Source organism: Eumetopias jubatus, unplaced genomic scaffold (assembly GCF_037043125.1).
Source record: "Eumetopias jubatus isolate StellerSeaLion01/CBP00866 unplaced genomic scaffold, mEumJub1_p1.0 scaffold_7, whole genome shotgun sequence".
Lineage (NCBI taxonomy): Eukaryota > Metazoa > Chordata > Mammalia > Carnivora > Otariidae > Eumetopias > Eumetopias jubatus.
Window position 1 is genome coordinate 24,592,708 of NW_028274813.1, and position 15,637 is coordinate 24,608,344.

The window sequence follows — 15,637 nt, forward strand, 5'->3', positions numbered from 1 at the left end:
GCATTGGGGATCCCTACAAGGAGAATGAGACTGAGCAGGGAATACAATAAGCAGCTTAAAAGGCATCTCACCTTCGTTATTTTGCCTAGGGAACGCCCTATTCTGTCACACTGTACAAGGGATGCATCTGCCTTTCTTAACTGAAGCCCTTATCTCATAACCGCTCAGTCTGGTTAGGACAGAACCGAACTGTACTCTTGTTCAAAGAACTACAAATCCCAGAAGGCCTTTCGGCTGAGGCGCCTGCGCATCGCGGGCTCCTTCCTTTCCCCTCCTCATCAAGGGGAAAGACCCGCCCCGCGGTGCTGTCGCTCGCGCTGGAAGAAGCGGAAGAAGATGGCGCTCACCAGGTGGGTTGTTGATGGGGGTCCTCGATACGGAAGGGTCTGGGAGTACCTACCTTTTTCATTTCTCTGCCCACTGTCTCCGGGCGCTGACCTGGCTCGGGACAAAGAGCGACGTGGGCCGCGACTACGACTAGGCCCTGCTCCCGGCTTCCGGGGCGACTAGGCCTCACTGAAGCTGGGGTCTTTCCTGAGCAGTTTCCCGGGTTGAGTTCGTCCCCTCACTAGGGTCGAAAACCTCGGCGTGGCGAATAGTTCTCCGGCCTCAGATGCCAAGGAGTCGCACGTGTTTTTCGCTTGAGCATCTTGGGGTTGTGGAGAGCGCTCCGTCTGGTCCACAGCTCGGGCGGACACGGCGGGGGTGTGGAGGGCAGTGGCTTATTTGAACGAAGTGAAGCGGCGGGAGCCGACTGCCCGGCTTACCGCCGTGTGTCTGCCGAAGTCTTGCCTGTGCCCCGAAACAAGGATTCCTGAAAAAAAAGGGGGGACCGGCACTGAACAGAGATTTTTTTAAATTAGCCACTGGTGGTGGCCACTGTCTACTAATAATGCGCCGCTGCTCCGCACTTTTAACTTTGGACCTTAGAATTAGATAGAACCACTTCAGATTTTTGCTGTTCCCAGTTGCCTTGGTAACCGCATGTAAAGTGGTCCCCGCCTTTGAGAAAAAGGTGCTTAACTGGGAGATTCCGAGGAGTTACATAACTCCTACTAGTCCGCGACCTTGTTGCCACATCTAAGTAGAAAAACTTTCCCTGCGAATGAAGCAGGAAAAGTTGAGTTGTCAAAGATGGTTGTAAAGTAATCGTTTTAGGACATAAGCTTGCGCTCCCTAAACACACTTGATTCTCCTCACACTTATTTTTCCTGGCTGATGACAGTTAATCCCACAAAATGTTTTAATCAGAAAATTCTTGGGGGAGGGCGCCTGGGTGGCTCAGTTGGTTAAGCTACTGCCTTCAGCTCAGGTCATGATCCTGGAGTCCCGGGATCGAGTCCCGCATCGGGCTGCCTGCTCAGCGAGGAGCCTGCTTCTCCCTCTAACCTTACCCCCTCTCATGTACTCTCTCTCTCTCTCTCATTCTCGTTCTCTCAAATAAATAAATAAATCTTTAAAAAAAAAAAAGAAATTCTTGGGGGAATTAATTTTGGGTGCCTTGCTCTATCCTAGGGTTTGTGTGTATACAAAAAAAAATCTAACAGTCTTTGCAGGGAAGATGGGGTACAAGGCATACAGATATGAAAAAGAATAACACAGAATGCTCACTTGTGTAATACTAACCTTAAGTGCAAAAGAATTAGATTAAATAAATTGAATGGACTAGGGAGTTTTCTTTAGTAAATGTTACAAGCAGCAAACCTTTGAGTGCAAAGATTACCAGAGTTATGAAGAAAGGTATTGTGGAAAAGGTGGAATTTGAAAAGGACACGGGAAAAATAACAGAGATGTTGTGGGTATTGTGTGCTTAAAATTGCAGTGGCAGAGTGCAGTCTTTAAATGGCTAGCCTTGAGGACTACCTAGTTTTCTGATTTCATTGAGTTCTATTTGATTCTAGGTGAAATGTTATTTATCTCCAAGATCTATCAAGGATTACTTAACAGCAGGGACTTGACATACTGATGTGTTACAGTATTGGTGTCACCAATTATTGTTACTAAACTAAAGATTTAAAGTCATACTGATTTAGTTCTCTAAATTCAAGTGTATTTGGGGTTATGTATCTAATAATATCACTTGCATTTAATATGCTTTATTTGGTGAAGGGGAAAGAGTAGACTAAGATGTCACAACAGTGGCACTGTTGATGTATTGGACTGGATAATTCATTCTGGTATGCGGCTGTCCTATGTATAGTAAGATATTTAGCAGCATCTTTGGCCTCTATCCATTAGATGCCAGTGGCACCCCTCCCCCGCCCCCTCTCCATTCCCTACCCCCAAGTCTTGAGGATCATAATGTCTCCAGACCTTGTCAAATACCTACATTGTAGTTACTTTGCCCCCCAGTTGAGAACCACTGAGGTAGACTTCCGCTTGCATTTACAACCTACAGCCCACTATGTACTCCTTCCCCCTACCCTGCCACCACAGGAGTGTGCCTCTTTATGGGAATGTCATCTTTTACAAGAAGCAGCACAATTAAGACCCTCTGGAAGACTAGAGTATGTTCAGACCCTAATCCAGGCCAAGTTACCTGTTTACTGAATTATCTAAACTCTTTGCTTTGTCAGGCTGCCTGCCTTTTGATCATATTGGTAACCATTCTTCCAGCAGGTGGTAAAGAAAAGAGAAAATAAGTAAATGTTTTGGCTTCTTTGTAACCATCTTTGTATCCCTCCTGTGTATTAGATATACATGGTGTGCTGAATATAACTATGGTAGAAGCCCAAAACTTTTGACTCCATTCATCCATCCATTCATTCATCATTCAGTTAGTATTTGTCAAAGATCTACCATGTGCCAGACACTATTCTAGTGCTGGTTTTACAGTATTAAATCAGTCTGGCAAACTCCTTTATTTTCAAAGAGCTTATATTCTAGGAGAGACAGACCATATGCGTGTGTGTGTGTGTGTGTGTGTGTGTGTGTGTGTGTGTAAACAAATCAGTAATGCAGTTTCAGGGCACTTGGGTGGCTCAGTCGGTTAAGAGTCTGCCTTCTGGGGTGCCTGGGTGGCTCAGATGGTTAAGCGTCTGCCTTCGGCTCAGGTCGTGATCCCAGAGTCCTGGGATCAAGTCCCGCATCGGGCTCCCTGCTCCTTGGGAGCCTGCTTCTCCCTCTGCCTCTCTCTCTCTGTCTCTGTCTCTCATGAATGAATGAATAAAATCTTTAAAAAAAAAAAAAGTCTGCCTTCTGTTCAGGTCATGATCCCAGGGTCCTGGGGTAGAGTCCCACATCAGGCTTCTTGTGCAGCGAGGAGCCTGCTTCTCCCTCTGCCTGCCGCTCCCCCTGCTTGTGCTCTCTTGCTCTCTCTTTCTGTCAAATAAATAAATAAAATCTTTAAAAAAAATGCGATTTCAGGTAATAATTACTAGGAATAAAATAAAGAAAAAAGGACAGAGTGACTCAAAATGTGGGGCTGCCGTTTTGGATGAGGTGGTCAGAAAACAGCTGTGGGGAGGTATAATTGAGAAGAGACATGAATGCTAAGAAGGAAAGACTAAAAGACCTAGGATGAGGGCACCTGGCTGGTTCAGTCAGTAGAGCATGGGACTGTTGATCTTGGGGTTGTAAGTTCAAGCCCCATGTTGGGTGTAGAGATTACTTATTAAAATCTTTAAATATGAATGAATGAATGAATGAACTGGGGAAGAGTTTTCTATAAAAGCACTATAGGAAAAGAATGTTCTGAAATAGAATATTTTATGGCAGATGGAATAGCAAATGTGAAGATCTTGAGATGGCTGAAGGCATATAACATTGTAGTGACATAAAGATTGTTATTGCAAAGGGCAGAGTGAATTTAGCTCTCCTGCAAACATTTAAGTAGCCCTTGCTGTGAGCTAGACAATGCCTGGAGAGTTAGGGATAAAAGAAGCAGAAGGCATGATTCCTGCAAGTTGCTTAGTCTAGTGAGAAAAAGAAAGGTAAATGAGTAGATGATTCTGATACAGTAAGATAGATGTTATAGTAGTAGTACATAGGGAGTCTTGTAGGAGCATGGATGGGGGCAACTAACCCAAATTGGGGGAAGCTCCGAATAATCAAGTCTAAATACTGTGTTTAGACACTGTGCTGGGGGTTCATAGATTTTCTCATTTAGTACTTAGAGCAACTCTGTGAGGTAGGTATTCTTTCGATCTGTCTCTACAGATGAGAAGACAGAGGTTCAGAGAGGTAGGTAACTTACCTGGGTTACTACCTGGCATAGGTAGGATTTGAACTCTGGGCCCTTAACCATCACAGTACCCGACTCTCTAGACCAGATTAGATCCCTCTTAAGTATGTTGTCATAGCACTCTTTACTTTTCCTTCATCATTTAACAGAATTTGTAATTATGGATTTGTATGAGGGATTGTCTCGCCTCTGCAAAAGTGTAACCTGTCTTTCTGTTTATAGTCTTGCGTACCTAGCACAGTACCTACACCCGAGTGATCAATAAATATTTTGAATAAATAAGTTCTATTGTTTACTCAAATATGCTTACTAGCCAAGAATCACAAAGAAACCTTAACTTTTCTATTAAATGTATTATTTGTTTATTGGGATCCTTTTATGGTCCTTTGGGGTATCTCTATAATAATATTTATCGTACTTCAAAGTTGCTAAGAATTGCTTGGTAGAAAGGCTGCTTTGATTAAAGAATAACAGACTACATCTTTAGAATTTCTGCTTTGAATCTTTGACCTCTTAACTTTTAAATTGCATTCTAAACTAGATACCTTTGGGAAAACACACTTAAATATGCAACATGTATTTTCTTTTATCCACCTCTTTGTTACATTCAGTACTAGTACTTATTTTTTTGTATTGACACTAAAATAGTTAAAAGTAAGAAGCATAAAAGTAAAGCAATTAAAAATAAGGAGTTTGAAAGTAGTAAAGACATTAAGGTGACCATATAGTAGACAGTTGGCCCCTGGGTAATAGAGGGTGCTTCCTTGCTTGTTACAAGAAAGCATAAAAACTCAATAGTTTATAGTTTATCTATTATATGAACTATCAATTTTTTATTCTGGGCATATTTGCCTGCATCCTAGTCAAATGTTTTTTATTGTATGTCTCTGAGTACTTATTTCTTTTCAGACAAAATAAAATGACTGATATTTAATACTGCCGTAAATCATCAAAATGTTTGACCTTCTGCTCAAGGGACAAAGTAATATAGTAAAATAGTCTCTGATGGCCAAATTGCAATGATCAAATGTAAGAATTTTTTAAAATTCTGACTTTTATTATCTTTGCTTATAGCTTTTTACCTGCACCTACTCAGCTATCTCAGGACCAGCTTGAGGCTGAAGAAAAGGCAAGATCCCAGAGATCACGACAGACCTCACTGGTCTCCTCCCGAAGAGAACCTCCCCCATACGGGTACCGGAAAGGCTGGATACCTCGGTTATTAGAGGTAAATAATTGTGCTAACCCTTGTAAAATAAATTTAAACCCTAGAACCTCTGCACATGAATACCAATATGCTAGAAATCCTGGCTGTGTGTTTGTAAGACTTGTACTCCCCTTAGGGCACTGATCTTTTTCTTCTGGCTTATTATCACTGCTTTGTGATCACAAGAGAATTATATCTGCTTATATCTCTTCTTATGTCCAGCTATTAAACATGTACAAAAGAAACTAACATACCCTCTGTAAATCAGCAATTACTGCATATGGAAAATAATGGGAAAGTAAGAGGAGAAAATGAAAGAATGAGTTCATGTTCGGGTGCCTTTCCCTCCCTTCTCCCTGAATGCACGATAACCCTGCAGAGACAGCCTTCCTCCAGGGAAAACTCCAGCAGCATTTCTTTTTCTGATTTCCTTCCTGTTAAGTATAGTGGTAAGAGCACTGGCAAGTAGTTTAAAAGAATAAATAAAAATAAGTGTTTTTGCATCATACCTGTGCTTCTTACTGTTTGTGTGACCCTGGTTAGATCCTGACCTCCTTTCATCTGTTTTCTTGTCTTCAATTTGAGAATGTTTATATAGGTCTAATATACGGATTAGGTAAATTTTTTAGAAGGTTTAAGAGAATTTGATGGTAGAATTGGAGGCAGTGAGGGCGAAAGAAGAAATCTGGAATGATCTTTTTATATCTCTAGCTTGTTCCCAAAAAACAAACATCTTTGGCAGTACCTGTCCTCCTAGTTACTCTGTATCCTGTACTACAGTTCAATACATATTCCTTTCCCTAATTCCAGGACAGATTTCCCATGCTTGACCACCTTTTTCATCTAGGGAGAAAAGCAAATATTTGAGACTTAACTATTTTGTTTCCCCAAGACCACTTCCTCTTTGATCAAGCCTTTTTCTTCTCCATCTCTCAATATTCCTTCTGACTCCTGCAAATTTCCTTCCTCCACTTCCCAAGGAATGTCCCTGCCCTACTACTCTGTTCTTATACCATTCATTTTTGTACCCAGGTATTTCGTTTTATCACTTTGTTATATTTTGTCCTTTTATGGTTGTGATTTTTACCTTACAAATGTGAAGGGCTCATGCCCTTACCTTTTTTTATATGCCTCCAAGTGGTGATCCTAGTGAACTAAGTATTCATTGGACTGAAATTTGTTGCTTTGCACCCAAAAAGATGCCATCTGTATTCTCAGTCTCTCCCATGTTTAGGATTCCCCCTACCTACCAGAACACTCTATAGAGCCTAGAAGACAAACTCCCAACTAGATCATATCTTCTAAAAAATTTCCTTGTTTTTTTTCTCAGCTCTTCTCTAGACCTTATTAATTCTAATGTGTGAAGGCCAGTCTTACTAAAATTACTATGGGATTGTTGTTGTTGCTTTTGTTTTCACTGATAGTGTAATTTGTGCAAAATAGAAGATTATCAAGGAGGCTATAATGCCCACTTATCTGGGGCAAAAAGGTAGGGATTGGCATTATCTAAGAGAAGGGTAGTATGTCTCTTTGGAGGGATGCTAGATATTCTTTGTTTGCCTCTCAATAGATTATAAGGCAGGGGGTGGCAGGCATCATTTTACATACAACAGAAATCTCATCCATATTTCCATTTCAGCATTATGACATTCAGGGACTCTTAACTTCTTAAAATCTTACTTGACTAAAGGTTTCATATATCCTGGTGGAACAGAACAGTTTATTTGAAAATCAAACCAAGATGGCCAGCTAATCTGGAAATACTGTGAATGCTTTTGTAGGGGAGTGAACGTTCTATGCAGAAAGCATTTTGTTCTAGTTTTCAAAGTAAAAACTATGATTTTCTGGTAAGCTTAATGACCACATAGTGCCACATCCACAGTTCTGAAGGGCTTATTATATTTCAAGAACCCCAGCAAATCTGGGCATGTGTCAGATTGATGGCCTGGGTACAGGTAGCACCTTTCTTGGAAATTGCTTTAACAATTTTCTACCTAATTTATAAGAAAATGTCTCCCTTAGCTTTACTGTTTGTTTTTAAAAATGTCAAAATTTTTGTTTAGCAAGTCAACATATTGTACCTAGGAAATCACATGTCCAAGATCTAATGGAATATTTCTTGAAGGAGGAGGTCTTATAAAAGTTGTTATTTTCAGGGTGCCTGGGTGGTCAGTCGGTTAAGCTTTTGCCTTCGGCTCAAGTCATGATCCCAGGGTCCTGGGATGGAGCCCCACATTAGGCTCCTTGCTCAGCGGGGAGCCTGCTTCTCCCTGGCCCTCTAACTGCGGCTCCCCCACTTGGGGGTTCTCTGTCTCTGTCAAATAAATAAATAAAACCTTAAAAAAAAGTTGTTATTTTCGTAAAGTTTTTTCATCAAACCTCCTCGAAATGATTGATTTTAATATTTTTTCCTATCTTGTTGTATGTAAGTGATGAATCACTGAATTCTACTCCTGAAACTAATATTGCACTGTATGTTAACTAGCTAGAATTTAAATAAAAATTTTTAAAAATATCTTTTTCCTATCATTTTTTAGTAGTACTGACTTGCCCTTTTTTGAGCTAAAAGAAGGGAATTTTAATTCAATAGAAAATACAAAGTTTTTTGGAATCAAAAGATCTGAGTTCAAATCCTGCATATGCTAGCCACGACATCTTGGGAAAATCACTTAACTTGGGTGCCTGGGTGGCTCAGTCGTTAAGCATCTGCCTTCAGCTCAGGTCATGATCCCAGGGTCCTGGGATCAAGTCCCGCATTGGGCTCCCTGCTCAGCGGGAGCCTGCTTTTCTCTCCCTCTCCCACTGCTTGTGTTCCCTCTCTAGCTGTCTCTCTCTGTCAAATAAATAAATAAAATCCTAAAAAAAAAAAAGAAAAAATCACTTAACTTTTCTAAACTTGAATTTTTTCCATATGAAAATATGAGATGTTGAAGAAATACAAGAATTAAATGAGTGTGGGTTATATTTTGTACATTATAAGGTCCTAAGCAAATATTACTAAATTTAACAAAATTATTTAAAAATTATATTTAATATTCCTTTGTTTATTTGATGAGCTACCTTTTTTTTATAATGCTAAACTTCATCAACAGGCTTTACTTAGCTTGTTCTACTTTAGAAGTCTTAGTCCTCTCCTAAATAATTGTACATAGTCACCATTAGAAAAATGGTGAACTCATTTCTGAGGCCTTCCTATTCTGTTTATTTGCTTCTTGTGGAACATGAATAAATATGTTATGAAAGTCTGGTTCTAAGAAAAAATTCTTTACATTTCTGCACTATTACAGCTTATATTATATCTTAGCTCACTTATATCTTAGCTCACTAAGAAAATTATGTATACTAAAACTAAAAATCTTTTCCTTGTCCTAAACACTGTCCTTAATTTCTTAATATATATAAACATATAAAAATCTAGATTTGTTGCCATGGTTTAGAAGCCCTTTCATGATCTGGTGTTTGTCTGCCCATGCAAGCTTATCACCTGTGTGTCTGCTCCTCTGTCCTCAGCAGGCTCCAGCCCCACATCGGGGCTTGTTTCCTAGACCCACATCCACTTGTTTCCTGGAACATTCCAAGTTCATTCTTGCAGCAGGGCCTTCACACTATTTGCTCTGCCTAGAAAATGCTTCCCTCAGATCTTCCCATGCCTGATTTCTCATTATTCAGGCTTTAGCTCATGTTACTTCTTCACAAAGGCCATCCCTGCCCTATTGAAAGTAGCCTGTCTTTGCAGTCCCATTATATTTTCAAGGCATTTATCACAAGCCAAAGATTAGGCTTTTTATATCTTTGCCCACTAGGATGTACACTGTACAAGACCAGGGACCTCTGTTTTCTTTATTGCTATATCTCTAGCATCTAGCATAACATCTCGATAATTGTTGAACGAATGAATGTATCTTGAATCTGAAATTACAATTAAATGTTCTTATTTCTTTTCTTTTTAATACATAGGATTTTGGAGATGGAGGTGCTTTTCCAGAGATCCATGTGGCCCAGTATCCACTGGATATGGGGCGAAAGAAAAAAATGTCAAATGCACTGGCCATTCAGGTGGATGCTGAAGGAAAAATTAAATATGATGCAATTGCTCGGCAAGGACAGTCAAAAGACAAGGTAATCCTCTCAATGATAAATATCTTTTGAAGAGGTTTTTTGTTTGTTTGTTTTTGTTTTTTATTGTCTGTAAATGATACATATCTGGCCATTTAGTTTTATTAAAAGTAGCAATGAGGGGCACCTGGGTGGCTTAGTCGGTTAAGCCTCCAACTCTTGATTTCGGCTCAGGTCATGATCTCACGGTCCTGGGATCAAGCCCTGTGTTGGACTCCACGCTCAGTGGGGAGTCTGCTTGAGGATTCTTTCTCTCTCTCTCTCTCTCTCTCTCTCTCTCTCTCTCTCTCTCTCTCTCTCTCTCTCTCTCTCTCCCCCCCTCCCTCCCTCCCTCCCTCCCTCTCCTTCTGCCCCTTCCCTTGCTCGTGCACTCCCGTGCTCTCTCAGAATTAAAAAGAGTAGCAATGAAATATACTTAAGCTAACTGAAGATAGGACTTCATAACAATATGAACAATATATTAGGACTTCATAATAGCAATGAGTTTTTCCTTTGAAGTCTCCCAAATTGATGAAAACTTATATATACTTGAGGTTTTCATCTATTTGTTTAACATTTTGAAAACAATTTGAAATTGTTAAATTCTAATTGTTTTAAGCTCTTTTATAGTACTAACAGTTTTTAAATGCTAGAAAATTGTTCAAAACTACAATTCTAGCATCCCACAAAAAAAAAAATTAGGTTTTTTGTATAGTCTTCTGATTCTTTCTCGTGTACTTACAAAGTACTCATATAGATATTTAATTACTTTAATGGTTCATTTGAATTACACAAACTTTTTTCTCCCTTAAGTATAAAACTGGCACTTGCTATCCAGATTTATGATGGCCCTGCTTACAAAGTAATCCAAAGACCAAAAATAAAATTTACTTAAAATAATCTCATCACAGAGCAGCTATACTCAGAGTCAAGGAACTGTTTTTAAGAAGACCTAGTTTTTTCCCTTGTAAATAAGTGCTCCACATAAAGGTAAAGATATCTTTAGAATTGAAGATGTTGGGAAAAATAAACTTGAGAACCTTCAGTTCCTGTCCTTTGTCTCACTGTCCTGGAAACATTTTCATTTTACCCTCTAAAATAGCACTAATGGCAACCCATCCTCTGCTCCTGCATCAAGGGACCTGAGTTCTTAGGGAAAACAGTTACACTGTCATGCAAATCTGTGTCTTGGGTTTCACCTGGGCTCCCTTGGTGTTCCTCCAACCTCTAACTCCTCCTCCTCTCCATCTCCTCTCAGTTTAACAGGTGACTAGGTGACATCTGTTTGCATATAAAGACTAGTGGAAGAAAATTGTCTGCTTTCTTTATCCTACATGGGGCTTTCTGTCTTGACTTTTCCTTTTGTCTCTATAAGAAAGCTCTTGTATCTAAACCTAATCTTGCCAGATATGCTGTAGTGTATCCTGGATCTCATTCCTTACCCTCTCCTTTACAGCCTCACTTTTTCTTTATTCTTCTTGTTAACCATGACTTTCATCTCCCCTCCTCTCCTGGCTCCTTCCTGTGAGCTCTTAAATATGCTTGCTTTTCTCATCTCATCTTTTGTTAGAAAATTTTTCCCCGACCACCCTCAGGACTCTCTCTAGCTACCACCAAATTTCCACCTAGTTTTCTTCACTTGCCTTCAAGCTTTTTGCTTGTTATCTGTTCTCTCTACTTCTTCACTTTCTTTCATTCTTCATTTCACTGTAATAGAGCCTCACCTCAGCCAGTCTGCTGAGATAAACTCTGGCAAAAGTCTCTAAGACTGTTTCTCACAACACCATCTCTTTGACTAATCTAATTTATTCCCTTGGCTAAAATTGCCACTTACTTTGGTGACTGTTGGATCTGTGTCTCCAGCCCAGTTTTCTCTCCTGGGCTCTAGGTCTTTCTGTCTTAGTGTCTGCAAGGGCAAAGCTATTAGATTTTCCCAAAGTACTGCTCATCAAACCCAAACCTAAGTGCATAATATTCCACTTAATCTACCTTCTCTATTCTCTAACTCAGCGACTGGCAGTGATATCTTCTGATTGACTATGCTAAAAGTCTGGGAGTTCTTTTTTCCCCTTATTTTAATGATTTTTTTTTAATACACTAATAATAAGTTCTTACTGTAGAAGATATCAGCAGTACATAAGTATGTATATACAGTTCTGCCTACTTCTCCCACTTCACTTCCCAGAGGTAAGTACTGTTACTATAATGATATACATCCTTCCAGATCTTTGTTATGGATTTAGATATTGATGTATACATATTCCCACTTTATACACAAACATCTTTTTTTACATGAAAGATTTTAATATTCATAACTTTCATAGACTTGCTTTTTTTACTTAATATATTTTGAAGATTTTTATTAGTATATATAGGTTGGCTTTTTTTTTTTTAAGATTTATTTATTTTCAGGAGAGAGTACGTGCACAGGGAGGGGGAGGGGCAGAGGGAGAGAGAGAATCTCAAGCAGACTCTGCACTGAGCATGGAGTCCAACACAGGGCTCAATCTCATGACCCTGAGATCATGACCTGAGCCAAAACCAAGAGTCAGAGGCTTAACTGACTGAGCCACCCAAGTGCCCTAGTGTGCTTTATTTTTAAAAGATCTATATATAATTCTATGGTGTACTTAGGCCTGAATTTTTATTTTTAAGCATTGGTTGTTTCTTAAAAAAAAAAAAAATTGGTGGTTTCTAATTTTTTACTTTTCAGGCAGTACTTAAGATCCATATACAAATACCTTTTTGCACGTGAATATTTGTGTAAAATAAATTCTTAGTGGATTTACTGGGTCAAAGGATATTCAGATGTCAAATGTGACACATAAAGCTATGTGTTCTCTAAAAAGACTTTGCTGAACACTCATTCCATTCCTTTGTGTTTCCCTTAGGCCCTCCATCTGTTTAGTCACCATAATTTATCTTCTTAACACTTCTCAAGTATATGCCCTTCTCTGCTACTTAATTCAGGCCCTTATCATTTCTTGCTTTATTTACCACAGCAGAGTCTGAACCGATCTCCTTGGCATTTGTTTTGCCTGCCTAGAAAAACAGATTCATCCTTGTTTATTTGTTTAGCTTTCTCTCTCTCTCTCTCTCTCTCTACACACACACACACACACACACACACACACACACACACACACACACACACACACACACACACACAAGTGTCCACGCTTAAAATCTTTCCGTGGCCTCTAGGGTAACCAGCCAAGATCCTTATGGCACACATGACCCCTTCCTTACCTTTCTAGCCTAGCCTCAACTCTCATGACCAGAATACTGAAGTCCAAAAGTAAAAAGTCCAGTTTTAGCCATTCTGTTTATTTTCAGTACAAAATAATCACCATTGTGCATGGTTGTTAAAGAAGAAAAAACTTTCATGGCGCCCAGCTGGCTCAGTCGATGGAACGAACACAACTGTTGACCTTGGGGTTGTGAGTTCGAGCTCCCACACTGGGTGTAGAGATGACTTCAACATTTTTTTAAATCTTTTAAAAAAAGAAGAAAAGGCTTTCAGGCATTTTCTGTAAAGATCTGCTGTGAGGAACTACTGGCGGCTCTCCTAATACAGCACGTTCTGTCTTACCATGGGAACTTCCCAGGCATGCCCTCCTGTGCATGGGAAAGCCCTTCCCCTATTCTTCAACTCAGTTCTGTTGCTTTCAAATTGCAGCTTGCTCTTCACTGTTTTAGTGTACTCCTCCTAAGCTTCCTTGGCTAAATGGGGTTTCCTTTCTTCCTCTTCCCTATGTTTATCATAGCAGTCATCACCTTTTGCTGTACTTAACCTTTCACCACTACCTATGTCATTTGACTGTAAGCTCTATGAGGACAGAGATTGTATCTTTAGGATTCCTCTTTCGCACCTAACTTAGTGCTTGAGATTTTGGCACACAGACATTCATCAGTGATTATTGGAGAAGCGATAGCACTTTTCATTGAATAACAGAAAACCACTTCTCCTGAGCCAGTAGGAAAGCATAGTTGATTCCTGCAAAAGGAAAAATAGGTCCCTATACAGCAGGGCATATACTGTAAATGTCCTCTGTGCCGTGGAGGCCTTCACTGGGCTTTAACTGCCTTTCTTTTGATACATCTCTTCTTCTTTGGAATAATCACTATTCTTTATTGGTATGTATTGCCTCTCCTCTCATTGGTTAGGAAAAAGCAGCACTTTAGGACAGTAGTTTGGTATTGGCAGGTTGATAATTTTGAATGACATACTGTTTTAGCCCATTTTGCATTAAATTTCAAGATTGGAAACCACAAATTTTCTCTGATACCCAGAGAATGTCTGAAAGTTTTTTTCATGAAGTTTTTGAATGCATTTAATAATTCAACATTAACTGAGTACATGTTGGCAAATGCATGTTGGAGGAGGGGACACTTCTTGATTGTTTGGGACTGTCTTGAACACTGTATAATGTTTAACATGATTGCCACTACCTATTAAATGCCTGTAGTGCCTTGGAGGTGGCAGCAATGCCCTGTTTTAAAACCACTGATTTTCCTGTTTTAGAAGTAGGAATTGGCTACTAAATGTGGCTTTAAAATGGGGCTTTTAAAAATTTATTATCATTCAGGAGGCTGATATTCAGGTCTTTGGCATAGGATGAAAATAGTTTATTGGATTATTGAATTTGCATTATAGTGCAAAGATTTCTGATTTATATCAGAGGGATCTGGTTTTCTTCAGAAACCTGAGAGTTCTCACTGAAATATTAATAGTGAAAGGTCAAGAATGGTAAATGCTAGGCGTGGGTATAAGAGATTATGAAAAAAGGCAAGATTGCAAGGGATAATATTCTAGAGCAAGTCTAAGACCATAGATCTCTCTACATGTAAAATAAATACTGTATACACAAGACTTGTGGTAATACAAAATTGGTAGGGAAAAACATTTCTTGAATTAAATTTTGATGGAACTAAATCCCTTTTTTCCCCCAATTGTGACTTTTGTGATAAATCTTGAAATAAAAAGCCTTGATGTTTACATTTTTCCTTCTGAAATAGTTCTGTGGGAAATGTTACATACATGATAAAGAATACCTTCAGCCCCTTCCTCCCCCCCGCAAAAATAACTCTCAGCAGCTTTAAACTGACCCCAAGATAAATTGTATTTTGCCTTGTTCGTATGATTTCACAAACAAGCTAAGTCTAAAGATGGTGTTTCCTTTTTACCCCCCAAATGGTGAATATGTTGACAGATTTATCCTGTCAGGTCAGTCCAGTCCTTTGCCAGTTTTCAGTAATAAAAATAAAGTTTCACAGATGAGTTATTGCTTTATATTGTTCACACAGCTCATTTGTGCTCCTCATACCTTCTAGAGTATATTGTATTTTTTCAGATAACCCTCCCTAGCCCCTTTGCCTCCTGGGATATACTGAGTTTCTTCAGCACATTTGGTCTCAAGCAATAAAAATTTGGGGTTTTATAGTTAATTACCATGGAGGAATCTTGCTCTTCAGACGTCCTTCACTCAGCTTTGTGAGATGCTAGAATCTTATTGATGTTCACTTAAAGGGTTATTAACTTTGGAATACCCGAATAAGAAGCAGCAAATGGCTCTTGTATGCTAAATTAGTATTGAGACTTTATGTTGAGCATATATGACTACCAGGGAGCCATTTACTTAGAATCCCTTCCTGTAATGATTGCTGTGTAAAAGTAATTAACTCTTCATAGTCTCGATATTATTTTCTAGAGTATTGTTATGTAATTTTAAACTCATGTGATATAGATTTTTCAATCTTGAAATAAGACTTTTGAGGTCAGTTACTAGCTGTGTGATCTTAATGTACTGAGCCTCACTCTTGTCCCCAGAGTGAGTTTTAGGTCCCTTCCAAATGAACACTGAGAAGATGGTGACACTAGCAGCTCACATATCAGTGGTCATGTTTTGTGGTAAACTGTCTACACTTTCTTTCCTGATCCTTTGTTTCATTCCTGAGAAAAACAAGCTAGAGATTTCTCTGTAGCCATGAGATATTTTTTTCTGGGAAATCCACAGATTATAGAGAACCTTCTGTAGGGCCTACAATATCATCACCTTTAGAATAGAATTGAGCATCTCTAAAATTCATATATTCATTCATTTGTACAAAAAATATTGACTTGAATGCCTCCTGTGGACCAGGCATTGTTA

The 15,637-nt window shown here is 39.2% G+C and overlaps 1 protein-coding gene across 2 annotated transcripts in view; it reads left to right on the top strand.

The window, feature by feature from the left end:
- Positions 1-278: 278 nt before the first annotated feature.
- SNW1 (SNW domain containing 1) overlaps positions 279-15,637 on the top strand; it is a 32,845-nt gene continuing 17,486 nt past the window's right edge. For both annotated transcript variants that reach the window (XM_028097854.2, XM_028097864.2), the window contains exons 1-3: positions 279-350; positions 5,258-5,411; positions 9,348-9,509. In XM_028097854.2, the coding sequence (XP_027953655.1) occupies positions 337-350; positions 5,258-5,411; positions 9,348-9,509 (330 nt within the window). In that variant the 5' untranslated portion in view covers positions 279-336. The remainder of the gene's footprint in view (positions 351-5,257; positions 5,412-9,347; positions 9,510-15,637) is intronic.